At 49.6% G+C, this 21,833-nt stretch overlaps 2 protein-coding genes across 4 annotated transcripts; both read left to right on the top strand.

Moving 5' to 3' along the window:
• Window positions 1–2,702: 2,702 nt before the first annotated feature.
• PIP4K2C (phosphatidylinositol-5-phosphate 4-kinase type 2 gamma) lies at window positions 2,703–21,399 on the top strand. 2 transcript variants are annotated; one of them, XR_010108907.1, is made up of 14 exons: window positions 2,703–3,077; window positions 5,609–5,706; window positions 6,710–6,806; window positions 7,479–7,622; window positions 10,654–10,800; window positions 10,989–11,027; window positions 11,915–12,028; window positions 12,402–12,669; window positions 12,836–12,939; window positions 13,119–16,455; window positions 17,168–17,328; window positions 17,787–17,849; window positions 18,040–18,115; window positions 20,674–21,399. XR_010108907.1 is itself a non-coding variant. In XM_063593385.1 (11 exons), exons 1-10 carry the CDS (start codon window positions 2,904–2,906, stop codon window positions 13,197–13,199), a joined length of 1,266 nt encoding a protein of 421 aa, XP_063449455.1. In that variant the 5' UTR covers window positions 2,716–2,903; the 3' UTR covers window positions 13,200–13,229; window positions 13,519–15,010. The 2 variants fall into 2 exon arrangements, 1 of the variants encoding a protein (XP_063449455.1); XM_063593385.1 differs by lacking the exons at window positions 17,168–17,328; window positions 17,787–17,849; window positions 18,040–18,115; window positions 20,674–21,399 and having other exon boundaries at window positions 2,716–3,077; window positions 13,119–13,229; window positions 13,519–15,010.
• On the top strand, window positions 17,787–21,399 carry DTX3 (deltex E3 ubiquitin ligase 3). 2 transcript variants are annotated; one of them, XM_034935564.2, is made up of 5 exons: window positions 17,787–17,849; window positions 18,040–18,115; window positions 18,481–19,210; window positions 20,117–20,334; window positions 20,674–21,399. In XM_034935564.2, exons 2-5 carry the CDS (start codon window positions 18,087–18,089, stop codon window positions 20,747–20,749), a joined length of 1,053 nt encoding a protein of 350 aa, XP_034791455.1. In that variant the 5' UTR covers window positions 17,787–17,849; window positions 18,040–18,086; the 3' UTR covers window positions 20,750–21,399. The 2 variants fall into 2 exon arrangements, with proteins under 2 accessions (XP_034791455.1, XP_034791458.1); XM_034935567.2 differs by having other exon boundaries at window positions 18,462–19,210.
• Window positions 21,400–21,833: the final 434 nt, after the last annotated feature.

The raw sequence follows: 21,833 nt of genomic DNA, 5'->3' as shown, positions 1-21,833 counted from the left end.
CCTCCCTTTTCCTTTAATCCCCACATTCATATGAATTTTCCAAGTTGACATCAAACTGCATCTTTAGATGCCACCCTCTTCTTTCAAACACAACAGCCACTGCTTTAGTTCATTATCTCTCCCTGAACTTTTGCAATACTCAAGTCATCCTCCAGGAACATGCCTGAGTGATCCTTTTTTTTTTTTTGAGATGGAGTCTTGCTCTGTTGCCCAGGCTGGAGTGCAGTGGCAGGATCTCGGCTCACTGCAACCTTGGCACCGCGCCCCCCCGCCGGTTCAAGCGATTCTCCTGCCTCAGCCTCCTGAGTAGCTGGGATTACAGGTGTGTGCCACCACGCCCGGCTAAATTTTGTATTTTTAGTTGAGATGGGGTTTCACCATGTTGGTCAAGCTGGTCTTGAACTCCTTGTAGGGTCCAGACCTACTGGGCTTAGCGGGTGTTCTCCCTGTGTGCGGAGACGAGAGATTGTAAGAAATAAAGACACAAGACAAAGAGATAAAGAGAAAACAGCTAGGCCTGGGGACCACTGCCACCAAGACGCGGAGACCGATAGTGGCCCCTAATGGCTAGGCGCACTGGTATTTATTGAATACAAGACAAGGGGCAGGGTAAGGAGGGGTGAGTTGTCCAAGTGATTGATAAGGTCAAGCAAATCACGTGATCATGGGATAGGGGTCCCTTCCCTTTTAGGTAGCCAAAGCAGAGAGGGAAGGCAGCATACGTCAGCATTTTCTTCTATGCACTTATAAGAAAGATCAAAGACTAAGATTTTCACTATTTCTTCTACCGCTATCTACTAAGAACTTCAAAGAGGAACCAGGAGTACAGGAGGAACATGAAAGTGGACAAGGAGCGTGACCACTGAAGCACAGCACCAAAGGGAGGGGTTTAGGCCTCTGGATGACCGCAGGCAGGCCTAGATAATATCCAGCCTCCCACAAGAAGCTGGTGGAGCAGAGTGTTCCCTGACTCCTCCAAGGAAAGGGAGACTCCCTTTCGCGGTCCGCTAAGCAACAGGTGCCTTCCCAGGCACTGGTGTTACCACTTGACCAGGGAGCCCTCAAATGGCCCTTATGCGGGCGTGACAGAGGGCTCACTTCTTGCCTTCTAGGTCATTTCTCACAATGTCCCTTCAGCACCTGACCCTATACCTGCCGGTTATTCCTAGGTTATATTAGTAATGCAACAAAGAGTAATATTAAAAGCTAATGATTTATAATGTTTATACTGATGATTGATAATTGTCCATGATCATCTCTATATCTAATTTGTATTGTAACTACTCTTTATTCTAACTATTTTCTTTATTATACTGCAACAGTTTGTGCCTTCAGTCTCTTGCCTTGGCACCTGGGTAATCCTTTGCCCACAACTCCTGACCTCAGGTGATCCTCCCGACTCGGCCCCGCAAAGTGCTGGGATTATAGGCGTGAGCTGCCGCATCTGGCTTTTTTTTTTTTTTTTTTTTTTTTGAGACAGAGTCTTGCTCTGTCGCCCAGGCTGGAGTGCAATGGCATGATCTGGGCTCACTGCAACCTCTGCCTCCTGGGTTCAAGCGATTCTCCTGCCTCAGCCTCTCAAGTAGCTGGGACTACAGGCACCTGCCAACATGCCCGGCTTTTTTTTTTTTTTTTTTTTTTTTTGAGATGGAGTCTCACTCTGTCACCCAGGCTGGAGTGCAGTGGCGTGATCTCTGCTTGGCGTGATCTCAGCTCACTGCTACCTCCGCCTCCTGGGTTCAAGTGATTCTCCTGCCTCAGCCTCATGAGTAGCTGGGATTACAGGCTCACGCCACCACGCCCGGCTAATGCCCGGCTAATTTTTGTATTTTTGTAGAGACGAGGTTTCACCATGTTGGCCAGGCTGGTCTTGAACTCCCAACCTCAGGTGATCCTCCCGCCTCGGCCTCCCAAAGTGCTGGGATTACAGGCGTGAGCCACCGCGCCCGGCTTCGTTCTTTCTTGTCTCCATGTCTTTGTATGCTGTTCTCTTTGTCTAGACAGCCTTTTAACCTCTATTCCTGAACTCCATCCACCCTTCCAAACTCAGTAAAGTCTCTATCCTCTTTGAAGCCTTCCCTGACCAGCTACACTTCCTTTCTTTGTATCATTGTCTTTGCTTCATACACAGTTCTAGGATAGCTCATACTTTGCATACTGCAAACTTGATCTCCATTGGCCAGCCAGTGCCATTAGACTCCCAACTACTTCGGGGCAGTCACTGTCCTATTCCCTGCTTCAATAAAAGGAAAATCAGCCCCTAGAACAGGACCTAGTACAACTAAGTGCACAATAAATAATTGTTAAATGAATGAATGAATTTCAAGACGCTTGAGACCACTGGTAAGAATTTTGGGTTTCCAAAACCCTCCCCTTCCCAATCCCCATTCAGTAAGAATGCTTTCGCATTAGCATCAGGTCCGAGGTTACTCATTAGAAACTGGGCAAAGCCGGAAGGCGGCCACTTTGCAGCAAAGAAGCCCTAGACCTTGGGAGTCAATCAGGCCAGCCCAGGCCGCACCACGGTCTCCTAGTTGACAGTTCGAGGGGCCTCGCGGGCCGCTTGCTTCGTCAGCTTACAGGGATCCGCTTCCACCCCCTAGCAGAAAATAACCCACTAATCCAAACTCTCACGCTATGCCTAGGCGCTATCACCACCCTATTCGCAGCAGTCTGCGCCGCACGCCAGGTGAGCCCACACACTGAGCGGACATTGGGGCAGGCAGGCAGGCGCCGGGGGGCGGGGCCAGCGTCGCCCCGCCCCGTCCTGCCTCGCTCTGTTCGCGCGTCCGTTGTCCGGCCTCCGGTCACGTGACAGCAGCGCAGGTGAGCGCCGCTTCCGGGGTCGGGCGCCTGGATAGCTGCCGGCTCCGGCTTCCACTTGGTCGGTTGCGCGGGAGACTATGGCGTCCTCCTCGGTCCCACCAGCCACGGTATCGGCGGCGACAGCAGGCCCCGGCCCAGGTTTCGGCTTCGCCTCCAAGACCAAGAAGAAGCATTTCGTGCAGCAGAAGGTGAAGGTGTTCCGGGCGGCCGACCCGCTGGTGGGTGTGTTCCTGTGGGGCGTAGCCCACTCGGTGAGAACCAGCCCTAGACCCCCGCAGCCCTGTCCAAACCCCTCGGCTCCGAGGCGTCCCTGTTTCCAGGCTCCAGCCTCCGGAGCCCCACGCAGTGCCACTCCCCTCCCCCGGGTTGTCTTGGTCCCTGCCCACCAACCCCAGGTGTTCCCCCAGCAGGTTTTCTGACTGTGGACTTTTTTCTCCCCATCAGTTCTTTACTGCTCCACTCTAGTTCCACCTTCCCCCCGTGAAATCCAGCTCCCTGTGCTTTGACTCCTTCCTGCCATGTCTAGCTTCAGCCTCAGGCTACGCGGACTGGCCAGGACCGGGCGCAAGCGGGGAGGACATTAGGGGGAGTGGCTTTTTCTCGGGTGGTTGTTGGTGAGAGTGTAGGTGGAGGGTGAGGGGCCGAGGGGAGTAGATGGATGAAAAGGTTCTTTCACTTTGCTTTCCACCTTGCTTCCCAGCCCCGGTCCTTGGCTTTTGAATCTTGGTTTTGTCTCGGGGAAGCTCCAGGTTTCCTGGGCTTTCTAATCCTGCTTGTCCCTTCCTTTCCCTTCCAGAGGTACAGCATTTTAGAGAAGCTACCCCACCCTGAGCTAGAAGTTGCACTCTCTCAGGACTTATGTATATATGCCTTTGGTCTTAACTGCATCCTTATCGCTGGCTAGAGGTGGTGGCGATTGTTGACCAAAGAGAAGGCTGAGGGGCTCTGTTCCTGAGGTCACTATGGTGGTGAACTTTTGAAGCAGGAAACTGCTCTGGGAGTCAGGAGGAGGCCAAGGAGACCTCCATCCCCTTTCCTGAGGATACCTCAGCTGAAAGAAGCACAGCCATTGCCCATCTTCCGTCAGGTCTGGAGTGGGAGAAATGCAGTGATCTTGAATGTGACACGGAAAATTTTCGAAATCAACGTTCTTGAATATAGTCATGGCTAGGCTGTGGAGATGGAAGTTGTGAGGAAGAATACGCGTTTTGTCACATTTTTAATTTGTGGTAAAGAATTTCTTAACCAAAAATTAAGAATGTTGTTTGTGGCCAGTCGGATCTCTTTTGGATTTGTGGCTCTCTGGGTGGTAAGCTCTTAGTGAGTATTCAGTGGAAGGCACTTGATATGGGGAAGGCTGATGGAGGTAGGGCTGCCTCTCATATGTACCTTCCAGGTGATTCATCCATTCCCTGTGGGATGCTTAACAGGGAGGGTTTTCCCTTGTTAAGGATTGGGGGAGTTACATGTAAGACCTACCTCAGCTTCACTAGGTATATATACTTTAGCCCCAGCACCCCACCCTCTGCCAACACACATCTACTTCAAGTGTTTGGAATGGAGAAATTCCTTGAACATATGTCTTAGTGATGATTCAGCTTGCTTAGCAGGTGGGGAGGAGGGGGCAGGAGGAGCTATAGCTGAATTTTAGGCTGGGAGTCTCAAGTGGCTTTTTTTTTTTTTTAATCTGGAGGAATATGTTCTGTCCTCCTTTTCTACTGAGAACGGGAGGAGTTGGTTGCACTGCAGTGTGTGTGATTTAGGTTAGACTGCAGTTCATAGCCTCTGTGGAATGATCTAGTAAGGATAGGTAAGGCATTCATTTATTCAATTAATAGACATGTCAGGATCACTGTGTGCCAAACATTGTGCTAGTTAGACACCTGAAAGATGCAGACGACTAGAATGAGCCCTTGTTCTTGAAGAGCTCACAATCTAGATGGGAGAACTTACATAAACTAGTGATTAGAGTCATGCAGTAACAAAGGCAGGTGAAAGGTACTGTAGCAACACCAAGGAGAAAGCACGGCTCAGGATTTTTAAGTACTAGAGCTCCCTTTCTACCCTGAATTAGCAGACTGCAGATCCTGGGGGCCGAGGAGAGCATGTGATGCTTGTGTCCTTTGGGCTGTGGATTAGTTTGGCTTTAGGGAACAGATGCCTAATGAGCTCATATCCTCTGATTGCCTGCATTCGCTCTGAAATCAGCTGCTCTTCCTTTACCTTACACCTAGACAGGTGGGGGCCTACTGCAAACAACTGGGTCAGAGTGGTCTAGGAAGACTGGTCCTGTTTGCAAAGAGATGCCTTTTGCAGGATATGGACATTTATCCTTTTTGCTGTGGTTGGCCCCACAGAATCCCATTAACACTCTTGTGCATTTTTAAAATGCCTTTTTTTTTCTTATTCTAATGGAACATGTAGCTGCCTTGAGCTTGCAGAGTTTTTTTTTTTTTTTTTTTTTTCTAGAATTTCTCACAGCTTTAAAAATAGTCCTGAGTTGCTTACAGGGTTAGCCTAATATAAAATGACTGTTGTGAGCATGAAGTTCCATGGGGGTGGGCGTGTTGGGGGCTGTGTGTGAGGGTTGCTTACTGTAGTCCTTCTTGGGCAGCAGAAGGGTTAGACACATTCTCTCACTTCTGTCAAGCATATGCATAGCCAGTGTTTTTAAAGGAATGAGGTCTGAGTGGCCCTTGCATGACTGCTGCCCAGACACAGTGTATGGGTAGCTCTCCACACCCTTCTTCATGGCTTCCCTATTCATGGTTTGGCTTATCAGATCAATGAGCTCAGCCAGGTGCCTCCCCCGGTGATGCTGCTGCCAGATGACTTTAAGGCCAGCTCCAAGATCAAGGTCAACAATCACCTTTTCCACAGGTAAGTGATGATCCTTGCCATTCTCATGTCAACCTTCCCAGAAAGGAGTAATAAATAATTTTAAAAGTTTCAGTGAGTTGAAAATTTAACATCCTTCCCAAATGCAGAAATTAGTTTTGTGCAAGGAAACCATGAGAATAATTTCTGGTGTTCCCTATATCCTTATATGAATCAGTGTTATCTCTCCTCTAGCCTGGCAATTCCATAGAGTAAATATGTACAGATACCATTACCTGCTCTTTCTCTCTTTTTCTGCTTGTGACCTTGGAGATGCCATGAGAACCATTAGCTTCTGACGGGAACTCCTTGAAAGAAAAACTTGAATTCTCTACTAAGCCCTCCTAGGAAAAGAAGATGCCATTCAAAACAGTGGTGTCTGTTGCTGACTTTAGAATGCTTCTGACTTGCTTGAGATTTGGGAAATGCTGCTGTTTGGATGGGTAGTAGATCCTGGCTCTACGATACCACTTACCAACCATGTTACTTAGGCAGGTCACTGAATCACTCTGAGACAGTCTCCTCTTCTATAAAATGGAAATAATATGTTTTTATAGGACCTCACAAGGGCCAGGCGTGGTGGCTCATGCCTGTAATCCCAGCAGTTTGGGAGGCCAAGGCGGGTGGATCACTTGAGGTCAGGAGTTCGAGACCAGCCTGCAAACATGGCAAAACCCTATCTCTACTAAAAATACAAAAAATTAGCCAGGCATGGTGGTGCATGCCTGTAGTCCCAGCTACTTGGGAGGCTGAGGCAGGAGAATTGCTTGAACCCAGGGGATGGAGGTTGCGGTGAGCCGAGATTGCACCACTGCACTCCAACCTGGCAACAGAGTGAGACTCTGTCTCAAAAAATAATAATAACAAATAAAAATTAAAAAAAAAGGACCTCACAGGGTTTTCTGAGAATCAAATGAGGTAATATGTCTGAAGGTACTTTATAAACTACCAAGTGTATGTAAATGTAATATTGTTTGTTTTCTTACTTTGAAAACCTGAATTTCAGGGAAAATCTGCCCAGTCATTTCAAGTTCAAGGAGTATTGTCCCCAGGTCTTCAGGAACCTCCGTGATCGATTTGGCATTGATGACCAAGATTACTTGGTGAGAGTCCATTAAGGGGTGAGGGTAGCCCTTTCTCCCCAGCAACTGAGGAGTACTATTTGGGACAGCCATATTTGGAGAAATGAGAGTCTTGGCAAATATAATTCTTTACCTTTTTGTGATTGCAGCATTTTCAAAAATTTAATGAAAATTATAAACCTTGTCCTTGGGGGAAAAGATGTAGATACATTAAGAATTTTGGCCAGGCGCTGTGGCTCACGCCTGTAATCCCAACACTTTGGGAGGCCGAGGCGGGCAGATCACCTGAGGTCAGGAGTTCGAGACCATCCTGGCCAACATGGCAAAATCCCGTCTCTACTAAAGATATGAAAATTAGCCAGGTGTGGTGGTGCACGTCTAGTCCCCGCTACTTGGGAGGCTGAGGCAGGAGAATCACCTGAACTTGGGAGGCGAAGGTTGCAATGAGCTGAGATCGCACCACTACACTCCAGCCTGGGTGACAGAGCGAGACTCCTTGTCAAAAAAAAAAAAAAAAAAAAAAAAGAATTTTGCATTCAGTTTCCTTCAGTCCACATATGGACACCTGATGAGGAACCTGTGCTGAATCTCCTACCCCAGGGATTCATCTACTTTCAACTGACCATTTTCCTATGACTTGTTTCTGCATATAAAGGGGGAGGAAAAGAGCTCTGGCCTATTCTGTGTCCCCAGGTGTCCCTTACCCGAAACCCCCCCAGCGAAAGTGAAGGCAGTGATGGTCGCTTCCTTATCTCCTACGATCGGACTCTGGTCATCAAAGAAGTATCCAGTGAGGACATTGCTGACATGCATAGCAACCTCTCCAACTATCACCAGGTCAGGCCTCTCTCTAGCCCCATTCTTTCCCTCTCCTCCCTACTCACATATAGCTCAGCTATTGTCAGTAATAGATGCCAACTGGGGAGAAAACTCATTGGAAGAGAGAATCCATAATCATATCCAGCCCTAAATGGGATGAGGGAAGCTATTCTGTCTGATAAGATTTACAGGCTGGGGGCAGTGGCTTACACCTGTAGTCCCAGCACTTTGGGAGGCTGAGGCGGGAGGATCACCTGAGGTCGGGAGTTCGAGACCAGTCTGACCAACATGGAGAAACCCCGTCTCTACTAAAAGTACAAAATTAGCTGGGCATGATGGCTCATGCCTGTAATCCCAGCTGCTCAGGAGGCTGACGCAGGAGAATCACTTGAACCCGGGAAGCGGAGGTTGTAGTGAGCCGAGATCGTGCATTTGCACTTCAGCCTGGGCAACAAGAGCAAAACTCCGCCTAAAAAAAAAAAAAAGATTAAAAAAAAAAAAGATTTACTTGGAATGTGGAGTTTATGGAATGTTTTGGCAGTAAAAACACTCTTCTTGAATATCTCTACTGAAGAAAAATTTCACCAAAATCAGTGAGCAAGGAATACATCAAAGAGTCCAAAAGGAGTCTTTGGTTTATGCAACAAATATTGAATACCTCTTATTAGGCCCTATGTTAGGCAGTAGAGTAGGAGGTAAATGAAACATCTGTGGCCCTTACAGATCCCTTGGTCTGATGGCAGTGACCAGTGACCCAGTATTAGCACACAGCAAGATATATACAATAGTAGAAGTCTGTACAGAATATTCTGAAGCTAGTGAAGAGCATCCTAACTCACCTGGGGAAGGAAGTGCACTTGGGAGGCTAAAGAGAGTTTTTTAGAGGAGATACTGTAAGAGTTGATCCTTGAAGGACTAGTAGAGGTTAACCATTGGACAGGGTGGAAGAGCATTCTAGGCAAAGGAAAACAGCACTTCTAAGGCACAGAGCCATGAGAGAACTTGGTGTTAGGAAACGGCAAGAAATTCCATTTGGATGGGATGTAGTACTGTGGAAATAGGCAGGAGCCAGATTGTAAAGAGGCTTATAAGCCCCACAAAGAAGTTTGGACTTTATCCTGAAGGTGGTTTTGCAAGGGGCGTGATATATTTGTTATTTAGAAATATTTAGAAAATGTGACAACATTTTAGAGAATGGATTGGTGGGAGGGAACACTGGAAGGGTGGATACCAGTTAGGAGGTAATTTTAATAGTCCAGGGTAGAAACAATGAAGGCCTGGGGGAGTGATGGTGGTGGGGATAGAAAGGAAGACCTATGGGAGAACTGAGAGTTAAGACACAGGGGCCTCCAAGTTCCTGGTTAGGGATAACTGGGTGCCTATTCACCAGAAATTAGAAACAGAGGAACAGGTTTTTGGAGGAAGAAGGTTCTGATTTGGACATACTGAATTTGAGGTTTCTGCAATTCATCCAGATGAGGATGTCCAGTAAGTGGTTGGGGTATGTGTACAGAATTCAGGAAAGAGGATTAGACTGGGAGTATAGGTTTGAGAATTATATGTGAATAAGTGATCATTAAAACCATGGCTATAGATACGATTATTGTAGGGAGGTTGTGTGCAGTGAAATGAAAAGAAGGTTGAGGACAGAACCTAAAGGAACAAGTGAAGAAATGAGCCCATAAAGGAAACTAAGAGTAGATGGACACTTTTAATTATTTATGCCATGCTACATTCCATACGGGATTCGACGACAGAGAGGAGGGGAATCAGGAGGGTGGTATAATAAGAGCTGAGGATGAAGGGACTTTTAAGGAGAGACTGGTCAATAGGATCAAGTGCCACAAAGCTGAAATATGACAATGACTAGAATACTTACTAGATTTGACAACTGAGGGATATGGGGGAGATTTCAGAGGAGAAATGAGGTATAAACCTGATTTCAGTGATTCAACGTGTGAATGAGAGACAGGAAATGGATTTATTGCTGATTACTTTTCTGAGAAGGTTGGCTGTGAAGAGAAAGAGGCAGCAACACAGAAAGAGAGATGGTAAGCACTGAAGGAGTAATTTTTGTTTTTTAGAGACAGGATCTCACTGTGTTCCCCAGGCTGGTCTCAAACTCCTGGGCCCAAGCGATCCTCCTGCCTCAACCTCCCAAGTAGCTGGGATTACAGGTGTGAGCCTGGCTTAACAGGAGAATTTTTAAAAAAGAATCCAAATTGTAGGCCGGGTGCAGTGGCTCACGCCTGTAATCCTAGCACTTAGGGAGGCCGAGGTGGGCAGATTGCCTGAGTTCAGGAGTTCGAGACCAGCCTGGGTAACACAGTGAAACCCCGCTTCTACTAAAATACAAAAAATTAGCTGAGCGTGGTAGTGTGCGCCTGTACTCCCAGCTACTCGGGAGGCTGAGGCAGGAGAATTGCTTGAACCTGGGAGGCGGAGGTTACAGTGAGCCTAGATTGTGCCACTGCACTTCAGCCTGGGCAACAGAGTGAGACTCCATCTCCAAAAAAAAAAAAAAAAATCCAAATTGTAGGCCATCAGGCAGACTTTTTTTTTTTTTTTTAGGTATAAAAATCTGTATTTATATTACAGTGACAGAATGACACAGCACAGCCCAACCCAATGCAGACATTTTAAATTATGGGAATCTAGCCTATGAAGAAACACTGCTCTAGATAAAATGATTTCATTGATAAGATATAAGTTGTAATCCTGGTTCTGTGCCACTTGCATATAGAAAGGGTTTAAAATAAGGATAATAACACTTAACCTCCCTCATCTCAAAGAATGATAAAGGTGAATTGAGAGATGACACTTAAAAATTAAGAGATGTACAAATGGAAGGAATCAGAGGAAAGGGGGATTCAGAAACGGCATGGATAACCTGGAGTGTTTTGGGGAAGCTTCCACCACTTTTGACTTTGTAATCTCTCTACTTGAAGTCCTCTGCTCTACCCTGGAATGGCAGTGTTTGAACTTCCCTGGGCTGTTTGTGTATCTGCTACTCAGCCTCTCCCCATTCCTTCCCCCTCTTTCACTGTAGTACATTGTGAAGTGCCATGGCAACACGCTTCTGCCCCAGTTCCTGGGGATGTACCGAGTCAGTGTGGACAACGAAGACAGCTACATGCTTGTGATGCGCAATATGTTTAGCCACCGTCTTCCTGTGCACAGGAAGTATGACCTCAAGGTAAGAAGAGGGTAGCTCGGACTTAGAGGGAGGCTCCTGATAGCCTGAGAATGGGGAAGACCCTGGGAGGTCTTTGGATGATTCCTTTTAAGGGAAAGAAGGCTGGGTTTGAGTACTCATCTTAGGGGCTGGGTTCTGACTTTTCTTTTAGCCACTTCTACTGACTTGGTGTTTGGGTCTTTCTGCAGGGTTCCCTAGTGTCCCGGGAAGCCAGCGATAAGGAAAAGGTGATAGTAATTTTATGTGCTAGGGTGAGGGATGAGGGATGAGGGAGGGCAGATGAGGGGAACTTCTTAGGATGGAGAGGCCACTCTATATAGGAATAGGGATTACTAGCTATTTATTATCTTAAACCACTTAAAAGAAGAGGGGGTAAACTTCTGTTGATCCGGGGATTGTTTGGAAGGGGCAGTGGGAGCAGCTGCTTTAACACTGGCATGGGTTATTCCATATGGAAGGCTTGGGGATGGGTGAGGTTGCCAGACTTGAAGAGCAAAATGTTTAACTTCCACTTCCCATTCTGGGTTATTTTATTCAAGCAGCTACTTTTGCTTAAGAAGACACAGGCCGGGCATGGTGGCTCATGCATGTAATCCCAGCACTTTAGAAGGCCAAGGCAGGACTGCTTGAGCCCAGGAGTTCCAGACCAGCCTGAGCAACGTAATCTCTACCAAAAACACAAAAATTAGCTGGGCGTGGTGGCACGCGCCTGTAGTCCCAGCTACTTGGGAGGCTGAGGTGGGAGAATCACTTGAGTCCAGGAGGTCGTGGCTACAGTGAGCTGAGATCACACCACTTACATTCCAGCCTGGGCAACAGAGTGATCGAGATCCTATCTCAAAAAAAAAAAAAAAAAAAAAGAGGAGAAAGAAAAGTCAGCCTGGAGGGTCTTGGCTAAAAACCATAAGCAGAGAGTAGTGGGATGTGATTTGGGATACAGCTATAGTGACTGAGTCTGTGGAAGTCACTGGAGGTGAGAACAGACCAGGGAAGCATCACAGTGTGGAGTTAGATGAGATCTAACTGAGCTAGCATAGAGCCCTAGACAGAAGGTGGGGTTCTGAGACCTTGGGGAAGGGATATGTTCCCAAGATGTCCCTTTACATATTCTTAGGTTAAAGAATTGCCCACCCTTAAGGATATGGACTTTCTCAACAAGAACCAGAAAGTATATATTGGTGAAGAGGAGAAGAAAATATTTCTGGAGAAGCTGAAGAGAGATGTGGAGGTGATGATTGGGTGCTCTGGGAAATGGCTTTCCTTTTTTTGCTCCCTAGAGGGTAGTTGTCTCTTTCATTCATGGTATGAGGGAGCTCCTCCCCTTCCCTTTATTCTTCAGGTCCTCTGCCTGTATGGGGGTTTAGTATGAGACATGAAAAACCCCTGGAGCTGACCCGTGGAAGGGGTGGCTGGAATAAGCTGAAAGGATGATCTTAGATACTAGGACATATAGGCACTAAAGGCAGTGGTATGCCCTGCAACCTCAATTTTTATACTTCCTTTCCCCAGAAGGGCCCCAGAAATTCAAAGGTACAGGTACAGGGGTGATACCTAGCAGTGAAGAGTGAGAGAGAGGTGTCTGATTTGTCAGTGGGTCTCAGTTTCTAGTGCAGCTGAAGATCATGGACTACAGCCTTCTGCTAGGCATCCACGACATCATTCGGGGCTCTGAACCAGAGGAGGAAGGGCCCGTGCGGGAGGATGAGTCAGAGGTGGATGGGGACTGCAGCCTGACTGGACCTCCTGCTCTGGTGGGCTCCTATGGCACCTCCCCAGAGGGTATCGGAGGCTACATCCATTCCCATCGGCCCCTGGGCCCAGGAGAGTTTGAGTCCTTCATTGATGTCTACGCCATCCGGAGTGCTGAAGGTGAGAGAACCGGGACAATTTAAGGGTGGAGAGGGGATTTTTCCTGGAGGACAGAGACCAGAGTGGTGGGGGAGAGCCTGATTAGCTTTTCAGAACAAAAGTGACTGCTTCCTGGAGAAAGGGAATTGGAACTAAACCTACTCTGAATTGTTGGTCTCTCTCCCAGGAGCCCCCCAGAAGGAGGTCTACTTCATGGGCCTCATTGATATCCTTACACAGTATGATGCCAAGAAGAAAGCAGCTCATGCAGCCAAAACTGTCAAGCATGGGGTGAGAGTTCGCAAAAGCCTTTCCTTTCCTGTCTTGACTATTCTTTGGGAATAGAGAGTCTCTTGTGCCAGAGCAATGGGGTGGCAAAAGAATGGAGGTGGTCTGGGGTAGATTGGGTGGGGGTGATGGGGACGGGTGCTAGGGTGGCCTGACATATTGTTCCCTATCTCCTCTCACAGGCTGGGGCAGAGATCTCTACTGTCCATCCGGAGCAGTATGCTAAGCGATTCCTGGATTTTATTACCAACATCTTTGCCTAAGAGACTGCCTGGTTCTCTCTGATGTTCAAGGTGGTGGGGTTCTGAGACACTTGGGGGAATTGTGGGGATATTCTAGCCACCAGTTCTCTTCTTCCTTTGCTAAATTCAGGCTGCAGGCTCCTTCCATCCAGATAACTCCATCCTGTCGAGTAGTCTCTTTCTGACCCTCAGAAATACATTGTCCTTTTTCCTCTTTGCCCATTTTTCTTCCCTCTCTTCCTCCCCATGAGAAGTCTGCTTGTAGTATTAGAATGTTATTGTTGACTCTCTCCCAAGTGCCTTGATCTTTGTAATATCTCCTGTTGTTTCTATGATATAGGAGCTAGGGGAAGGGGGTTGTTTGCCATCTTCAGGACCTGGCTGGACAGATGGACCTGGCTCAAGCAACTACTCTGGATGCACTTTGCTGTGTGGGATGAACTAAAAGTGTCTGAATTTTGCTGATAACTTTATAAAACTCACTATGGCATGCTTCCCTCCTGGTGGGCCCTAGGATGGATGACAGTCAAGATACTACAGATGTGGGTGCAGGCATGCACACACACGATGGAATATGGCCATTCCTACACAGGTGGGGTAGAGAGTGGGTCAGCAGCCTGGCACCTCACAGAGGTGGGACCTAAGAGGACTCATGATTATGCAGAGAATTGGATTGGGTCTCTGTCATAGACTGAGTAATCTCTTCCCTTATCTCAATTCCATCTCCACCCATCTCTACATCTGGGCACAGCAGCCCAGAGATGGCCAAAAGCATTCAAGCCTGGGGGAAGATGTTTGACTATTGCTGCTCTTCACCAGAACCTCACACCTCTCCTGGGACTGGAACCCTTCAGTGGGTGTGTGGCCAGTTTTGGAGGCTGGAATGATGGGCCAGGGTGTAGGATTCATTCTCCATGTAAAGTTTCCTTTCATCCTGCCTAGCCATCCCCATGGTTTATTTCCAGAAGAAAGGAATATCTCTACTTGGATCAATTCTGGTCATTTCAAGAGGATGGAGGCCTCAAGTGTGGGAACTTCCCCTACTCCCTGGATGTGTGTACCTAGCACACTTCCTCACCCACCCCTTTTTCCAGTTGGATTTGTTTTTCTGTTCTCTTCTGTCCTGTCTTATACTGCAACTGTGTCTCCTAGGGGACAGATGGCCTTCTTTGTCATCTTCACTCTCCACCCCCAGAGAGGAGTCAGAGCCATAACTCAATCACTCAGCCCCTCCAAAGATAGTTGATGTGTGATAATCTCATAATGTTGAGAACCCTGATGAGATACATTGTCTTCCTCTCCTTACAATGCCTCTGGGGCCAAGGCACCCATTCTTCTTGCTATCCTCCATCCCCCTTGAGGCTTCCACTTTTTTTTTTTTTAGACATAAAGATGGGCATCAGCAACTGGCCTGTGGTGATGCAAAGCTGCTTTGCTCTGTATCTGGCTGGACTTATCTGTCTCACAAGAAGCCATGAGGCCGTAGGGAGAAGCTCCCTCTCCCCTTCATCTTCTGCTCCAAAGGTGGTAGCAAGAGGAGTACCCAGTTAGGGGTTGGAGCCCCCATATAACATCTTCCTGTCAGAAGACTGATGGATCTTTTTCATTCCAACCATCTCCCTTTCCCCCGATGAATGCAATAAAACTCTGTGACACCAGCAACCATTGTTCTTTAGAAATGGGTTTTCTGATCATATGGCTGATGTGTTATGGGCAGTATGGATGTCTTCATTTGTTGCTTCTGTTTTTCATCTTTTTTTGTTTTATTAATAAAAATTTATGTATTTGCTCCCGTTACTATAATAATACAGGGAATAAATTATTCAATCCAAGTTTCTGTACAGAAATGCCTTTTTTTTTTTTTTTTTTTTAATTTCACTTCTCTCAGGGAGCCTGTGCTTAAGGGTGCAGAGACCAGCTGAAGAATTCTGGTGTTCAAGGTGTTGGGCCCCTAACTAAGGATGTGGGTTTCTAGACAGATGGCTGTGAACTTTTTTAAAAAGGCTGTGAAGGGTGTCCACGGGAATGGAAAACTTAGTCTTTAACCTTGTGGGAGGTCAGCAGTAGTGAGGGCCAGGGAAGAGTAGGGTGATGGGACCCTTCCTCTTCCCAGAGTTCTGGGCTTGCTAACACTCCATCTTTGTAAAGGTGAGTAGGCCTCTCAGCCCACCAGCTAAAAGAGAAGGAATCTAGTATTCCCCCAGGCTTCCTGGGAAAGCTGTCCTCTTCCTGGAGGGAAGGAAGAGTACAGCAGGGTCCTGGGAAAGTGAAGAAAGTGACTAGCCCTCCAGTCTAGAGGGGGAGTGAAAAAGGGGTGGATGAATAGAGGTTGTTGCCAGTTTGGGAGATTCCTGCCTGTCTTGGCTGAGGAAGTCTTTTGGCTGGTGGAAAAACCTGGCTTGATGTGGCCCCAGGGAAGTGAGTTGGATTGGGTGGAGACTGCTTGATGTGGGAAGCAGAGCAGAGCTTTTTTTTTTTTTTTTCTTTGAGAGTTTTTAACTCTATTTGAACCATACACTTGACACCACCACCACCTCAAGCCACTTTTAAAAAAATGTATTCGCTTCCCATTCTGCACCAGCCTCCATATCCCTGTTTGTGGAAAGAAAAATCAGAGGCACTGACCAATGATCATCTGAGAGCAGGTTGTGGGGGTCATAGGAGGTAACAATCTAGAAAGAGGCAGGAGATGAGGGAGGGGATTGAAATAGTTTAGTACCCGGATTTGTTTATTTTTTAGAGCCAATGCTTTTCTTTTTTACTATGACTCTTCCCATCCCACATTGTTCCTCAAAGGCCCTTCTACCATAAGGATTCAAAAAATTGCCGCCCTCCCCCCGAATCCTCATATACCCACCAACACTTCACCCACCCATCCACCACCAGCTCCCGGGAGCTGCTACGCAGCTGGCTGGGAAAGAAAAGGGAGAGTGCTCCGCCGGGAGCGGGGAGCGAGTAGGGTGGCGTCTCCAGGGATTTAACCTCCTACCCTCAGTTCCATGACGCCACCCCCTCCCTCCAAAGACTGGGACAGCGCCTCCATTTTTGTTTTGGGGAGGAAGGGCAGGGGCTTGCGGATAGAAGGGGGTCAAAGGAACGGTGATTATCACCTGTGAGGGGAAAGGGGGTGCTGTCCTCCCTCCTTCCCTTTTCCTCAGCCTGCACCCCCTGCAACCCCCCACCTTTCGGGGTCTCCCCCCCATTGTTGCTAAGGCCCGGACCGTCATCCCAGCAACAGCCTCAGTCATGTGACCGGCAATGGCGGCGCTGACGAGAGGTAGGTGAGCCCGGCGCCCCCCACACCCACCGCGCGCCCCCCGGGCCCCGCTCGCACCCCTCACGCGCCCCCCGCTCCCCCGGCGCCCCCTCCTCCACCTCCCCTCCCCGCGCGCGGCTCCGGGCTCCCCGCTCCGTGCCCGGCCGATCATCTTTCTAGCACCCTCCAGCCTTGGCCTCCATTCGGGGGTTCTGAGGGCTGCGATCGGGCCGACATGCACCCCCACCCGGCGGTGGGGATCCGGGGGCTTTGGCTACTGAGGGATGTGGGGAGTTGGTTCCGGGTCGGGTCTTGGAGGAGGCCGTGGGGGGAGGGCGGGAGCTGCTTCAGTGGATGCCCCCAGGGACCCTTGCCCATCCGGGCTGTGCCTCCCTCTGGCCTCTGTCTGGAGGGAGAGACTGGTTCCTTGTCCGGCCTGGGTTGCCACAGAGGAATCACAGACCCACCCTAAACTGGGGCCCCGCCTCCCTTTTCTGTGCCAGCAGGACTTGGACCTAGGACACCTAGGTCCTGGGTCCCCCGTGATGGGGAGAGAAGTGTTGCATCGCGGATAGACTGTATGGGCTGAGACTCTAGGGTTCCATTTTCACTTATGAATCTCGAGGTGCATCTGGCCTTGGGGGACGATGATGGAGGCATGAAGGGACAGCTGCTCCTTTTTGGATCAGTCAATAAATGGAGGTCACACTAATGGCCCTTCTTTCTGTTTGAGCTGCATTTGGAAGTGTTGTGGAGACAGCCCCGTAGCCCAATGCGACCAGACTCAGGGAAAACATCAGGCCCCTCCAGCTGAGCCCTTGTGTGAGCCCCGCCCCTCCCTAAATGCCAGACTTGGGAGCTGACAGACAGCACTGCCTGTGCTGGGTTTAAAAGGTGACAATGAGAACTTTGTTATTGCAGGGGCTGCTGCCACTTTGTTCACATCCTTAACAGACTTCAGCAGAAGGGACTGAGTTAGCTCTCAAGGAAGGCTCCCTGGCAATAGGGGCTGAATTATTTGGCAATGTGGAGCAGGCGAGGAGTTGGGGAGCATAGGAAATATTCCGGTCCATGTGATCTGAGGGAGGTGGCAAGAAGACCTCCACCTGCGTGGGCGTTTTCTTTCCTGACTTCTCTTATGTGTGCCCTAGGCTTTCTTGGGGGCCTCAGAGCTGGGGAAGAAAGGAGGAAGGTTAGCATGTTGAAGTTCCTTCTTGAGCAACTTGGGGAGAAGCTGATAATGGAATTCTGCAGAGGAGAGAGGAGATGGAAGGGGAGTTTTTATTTCTGGGTTGGCTGAGGGAAATGGTAACATTTGCCATCATAACTTTTTACCCTTCCCCCACTCCCAGTCCTGGTCAGCTGAGTGGAAATAGAAGGATTTCTGCTGCCATCATCTTCCATGGGCTTTCCAGGTATCTCCCCCGCAAGGGATCCTCAATTTTCACCCTTAAACTGGTTTCCTTCATTCCATGTTCCAAGTAATGCCATTCTTAGTAACCTATACCCAGGTTTCTGTCTCTGTTCCATGGGCTGCTGGGTTGGGGGCCATGGGAATTGGGAGAAGGGGTTTCTCACTTTCCTTCCATTTTTCCGCCCTACCAGGTCACACGACCTACAAGTAGGGAGCAGGGAAAGAAGAGTGAGCCTGCATGCCAATTCTAAGCTCTTCAGGATCAAAGTAAGCAAAAAGGAGGGGCAAAAAGTCTCCCTCCCCTTTAAACAGCCCATTTTCCCCCAAGAGGTGGGAGGGGCAAATTGTTTCTATGATCTGGGAGAAATGACAGGAGAAACAAGACTGATGCTTGGCTTAGATGATAATATAGCTCTGGAAACTTTTTTGCTCTTCAGTGGGTTTTGGGTTTGGAAGATAAGGGGAGACAGAATATGAATTTGGGTGAAGGGTTGGGGATTAGGCTTTGAGAAAACAGAGGTAACAGAGGGTTTGGAAGGAACCTGAAGTAGGAGGCACTGATACTTGTCAAATGGGGACCCCCCACCCTGAGTCCCTTTCACCCTGGGGGCAGTGTCGTTCGTCCTGTCCAGAATGGCAGCCTGTGGAGGCACCTGCAAGAACAAAGTGACTGTGTCCAAGCCTGTGTGGGACTTCCTGAGCAAAGAGACCCCAGCCCGGCTGGCCCGGCTTCGGGAGGAGCACCGTGTGTCCATCCTCATAGATGGCGAGACTTCTGACATCTATGTTCTCCAGCTTTCCCCACAGGGTCCTCCCCCGGCCCCTCCAAATGGGCTCTACCTAGCCCGGAAGGCTCTCAAGGGGCTGCTAAAAGAGGCAGAGAAAGAGCTGAAGAAAGCTCAGAGGCAGGGGGAGCTGATGGGCTGCCTGGCTCTGGGGGGTGGAGGGGAGCACCCTGAGATGCACCGCGCAGGCCCACCCCCTCTCCGAGCAGCCCCACTTCTGCCCCCAGGAGCTCGGGGGCTCCCCCCTCCTCCTCCCCCCCTGCCCCCACCTCTTCCTCCTCGCCTTCGGGAGGAGGCAGAAGAGCAGGAGAGCACCTGCCCCATCTGTCTGGGGGAGATCCAGAATGCCAAGACATTGGAGAAGTGCCGGCATTCATTCTGCGAGGGCTGCATCACCCGGGCTCTGCAGGTGAAAAAGGCCTGCCCCATGTGCGGCCGCTTCTATGGGCAGCTGGTGGGCAACCAGCCCCAGAATGGGCGGATGCTGGTCTCTAAGGACGCCACCCTCCTACTGCCCAGCTATGAGAAGTACGGCACCATTGTCATCCAGTACGTCTTCCCGCCCGGTGTCCAGGGGGTAAGAAGACCATGGCCTGCCCTTACCCTTTGGCTTTCCCCAAGCTCTGACCTAGGAAAACCGGGTGAGGGTGAGTGTGCTTGTTAGATGTGAGACAGTCTTGCTGTCTTCCACTGTGCCCTCCTACTCAGTGCCCTGGACCTAGGAGGTCCCCGTGAGGCCCAGCTTTTCCATCCCTGTGATCCCAAGGCACACGTGAAAATCAGATATGAGCTAGGAAAAAAAAAAGCAAATCAGATATGAGAGGAAGGAATTGCATATTATTTCCTTGATGAACACAAATACTGTGCTGACATCTTGGCAGAGGTAAATTCTGTGGAGGTGGTGGCTTAGGGGAAGGGAGGCACAATAGGAAGGGATCTGACCAACCCAACAGAGCCAGGAGCATCACTCTGTAAAAACAGGAGTAGTCAAGGCCTATAGGTGTCTTCCTGCTGGACAAAGAGTAATGTGCAATTCTGGCTGCAGAGGGGTGAAGAAGCTGCACAGAAGAGTGATGGAAAATGGAACAAGTTAGACAGTGGCAGAAACATTAGGAGTATTTTCAGGTGAAGGGAAGGCTGAAAGATAGATTATTCTGTCTTCACATTTTTGCTGAGTTGTCTGGAGTGTAGAGACCAGCTAACTTCCATCACTTCTGAGAATCCATTTGTTGCTGAATGGAGACTTGAGGGATTGAGACAGCAGAAAAAATCTCTTAACACATAAGGATTATGCTCTGAAACAGGCTCTTGCTGCCGAGGCCGTATAATCACTCCTTCTGTGGAAAGCTGTCAGCCTGTTGCTGCCCCGTTCGCATTAGCTGGGGGTGCTCAGACAGAGACTAGCCTGGATGACCCTCCTCTGGCATCTGGGCCTTAGGATGCCTGGCTGCTCACTGCCCACTCTGCTTCACCTTCCTCCCAGGCTGAACACCCAAACCCAGGAGTTCGGTATCCTGGCACCACACGGGTGGCCTACCTCCCGGACTGCCCTGAGGGCAACAAGGTGCTGACCCTGTTCCGCAAGGCGTTTGACCAGCGTCTCACCTTCACTATCGGCACGTCCATGACCACAGGGAGACCGAATGTCATCACCTGGAACGACATCCACCACAAGACCAGCTGCACAGGGGGACCCCAGCTGTGCGACCCCTCTTCATTTCCTTTCCCTTGGCTCCTCCCCTTTGTTCCATTTCCACTGAGGGACCCACCAACCCCTCGCTCACGGAGCCTCCTAACTGGAGAGAACCACTTCCAAACTGTTCAGCCATCTCAGTTTCTCCTACATTCAACCTGGTCCTGGTGTGCCCAGCTTAGCCTACAAAAATAAGCAGAATTGGGCTAAATTATCTTGGATTTGGAGGTGTCCTCCCTTAGGGGAGGTGGGGAGGTGTCTGAGCCACCTAGAATGAGGGTGAGCATGGGGATAATAGCAAGTTCAAACAGCTAACAACCCTCACCCTCATTTCTCTTTGCTCCCAGGTTTGGGTACCCAGACCCCACCTACCTGACCCGGGTGCAAGAGGAGCTGAGAGCGAAGGGTATCACAGATGACTGAAGGACATCGCCTTTGCCAAGGCCCCTGCTGTCTGCCTCTACTAGGACCCAGCAGAAGCCTCTTTCTCCTCTCTGCCCCCTGCCCCCCACACCACACCTGTAGGGGACCTGTCTGACTGGGAAGGGAGTTCCGAGAGGGAGGGGGCAATCCCTTCCCCCATCCCCCACTGGCCAAGTGTTTCAATGCAGTGTGAGCCACTCCCTTCTGGCGGAGGCCGACCTCCAAGGCTCTGTTCTCCCCTCCCCGTGTACATATACTCCCGGTTTCCCTGCCCCTCCATTGCCCTTGGCTTTTTCTGGTATGTGCTGTGCTCCATGACCAAGCCGAGAAAGGACCTAGGGTGGGGAAGGGAGGGTCTCTTGATTCCTAACCGCCCCCACATACTGCTCCACCGCTGAACTTCGGGTGCCGGGGAGGAGAAATTGGGCTGATGTGAGCTCCCCGTCACCCCCCATGGAGCCGGCTGTGTGTGTTCATCAGATACAGTTCTCCCTTAACCTTGTCCTTTCTCTCCTGTGTCTCAGTCTCCGTCAGTCTGTCTTTCTCCGCTCTTCTCTGACCCCTGTGAGGAACCTCCTTACCCTGTTCTGGAATCGCTGCCAGACTGTAGCTTTTAATTTAATAAAAATAAAGTAAAATATGCAACTCTTTATGCCACACCCGTTCTTTTCCAGGGACTGGGTGGGGGTGGGGTGGGGAGAGGGACCTGCTGGAAAGGGGAGAGGGGATGATGGGGTGATCCCTGCGTGCACTCCCAGTCCCTCTGCCTCCTGAGGACCTGGGGAAACGGGATGCACCAGCGGGCTCTGTAGTAACACTGAGAAACCCTGGGTCACACTTCGATGTTGGAATTAGTATTAAGAGGGTGTTTTTTTGTTGTTCAACTATGGTTGTAGAGAAAACAACCCTACCCACTCTGCGAAGTCTGGCTGGGGTGGGAGTGGGGGCGGAGCCGGGCAGGGGGCGGATTCCGCAGCAGCAACTCCCCGGACGCGCGCAGGCCTCAAAGCCCCCCAGCTTCAGTGCCCCCTCGACCCTGAAACTTGGAGCAGGGTGGGGGTTCAGTATGAAGCCCCCGGACCGC

The sequence above is a fragment of the Pan paniscus genome, chromosome 10 (genome assembly GCF_029289425.2).
Source record: "Pan paniscus chromosome 10, NHGRI_mPanPan1-v2.0_pri, whole genome shotgun sequence".
NCBI lineage: Eukaryota > Metazoa > Chordata > Mammalia > Primates > Hominidae > Pan > Pan paniscus.
This window is presented reverse-complemented; position numbering and strand designations above follow the sequence as displayed.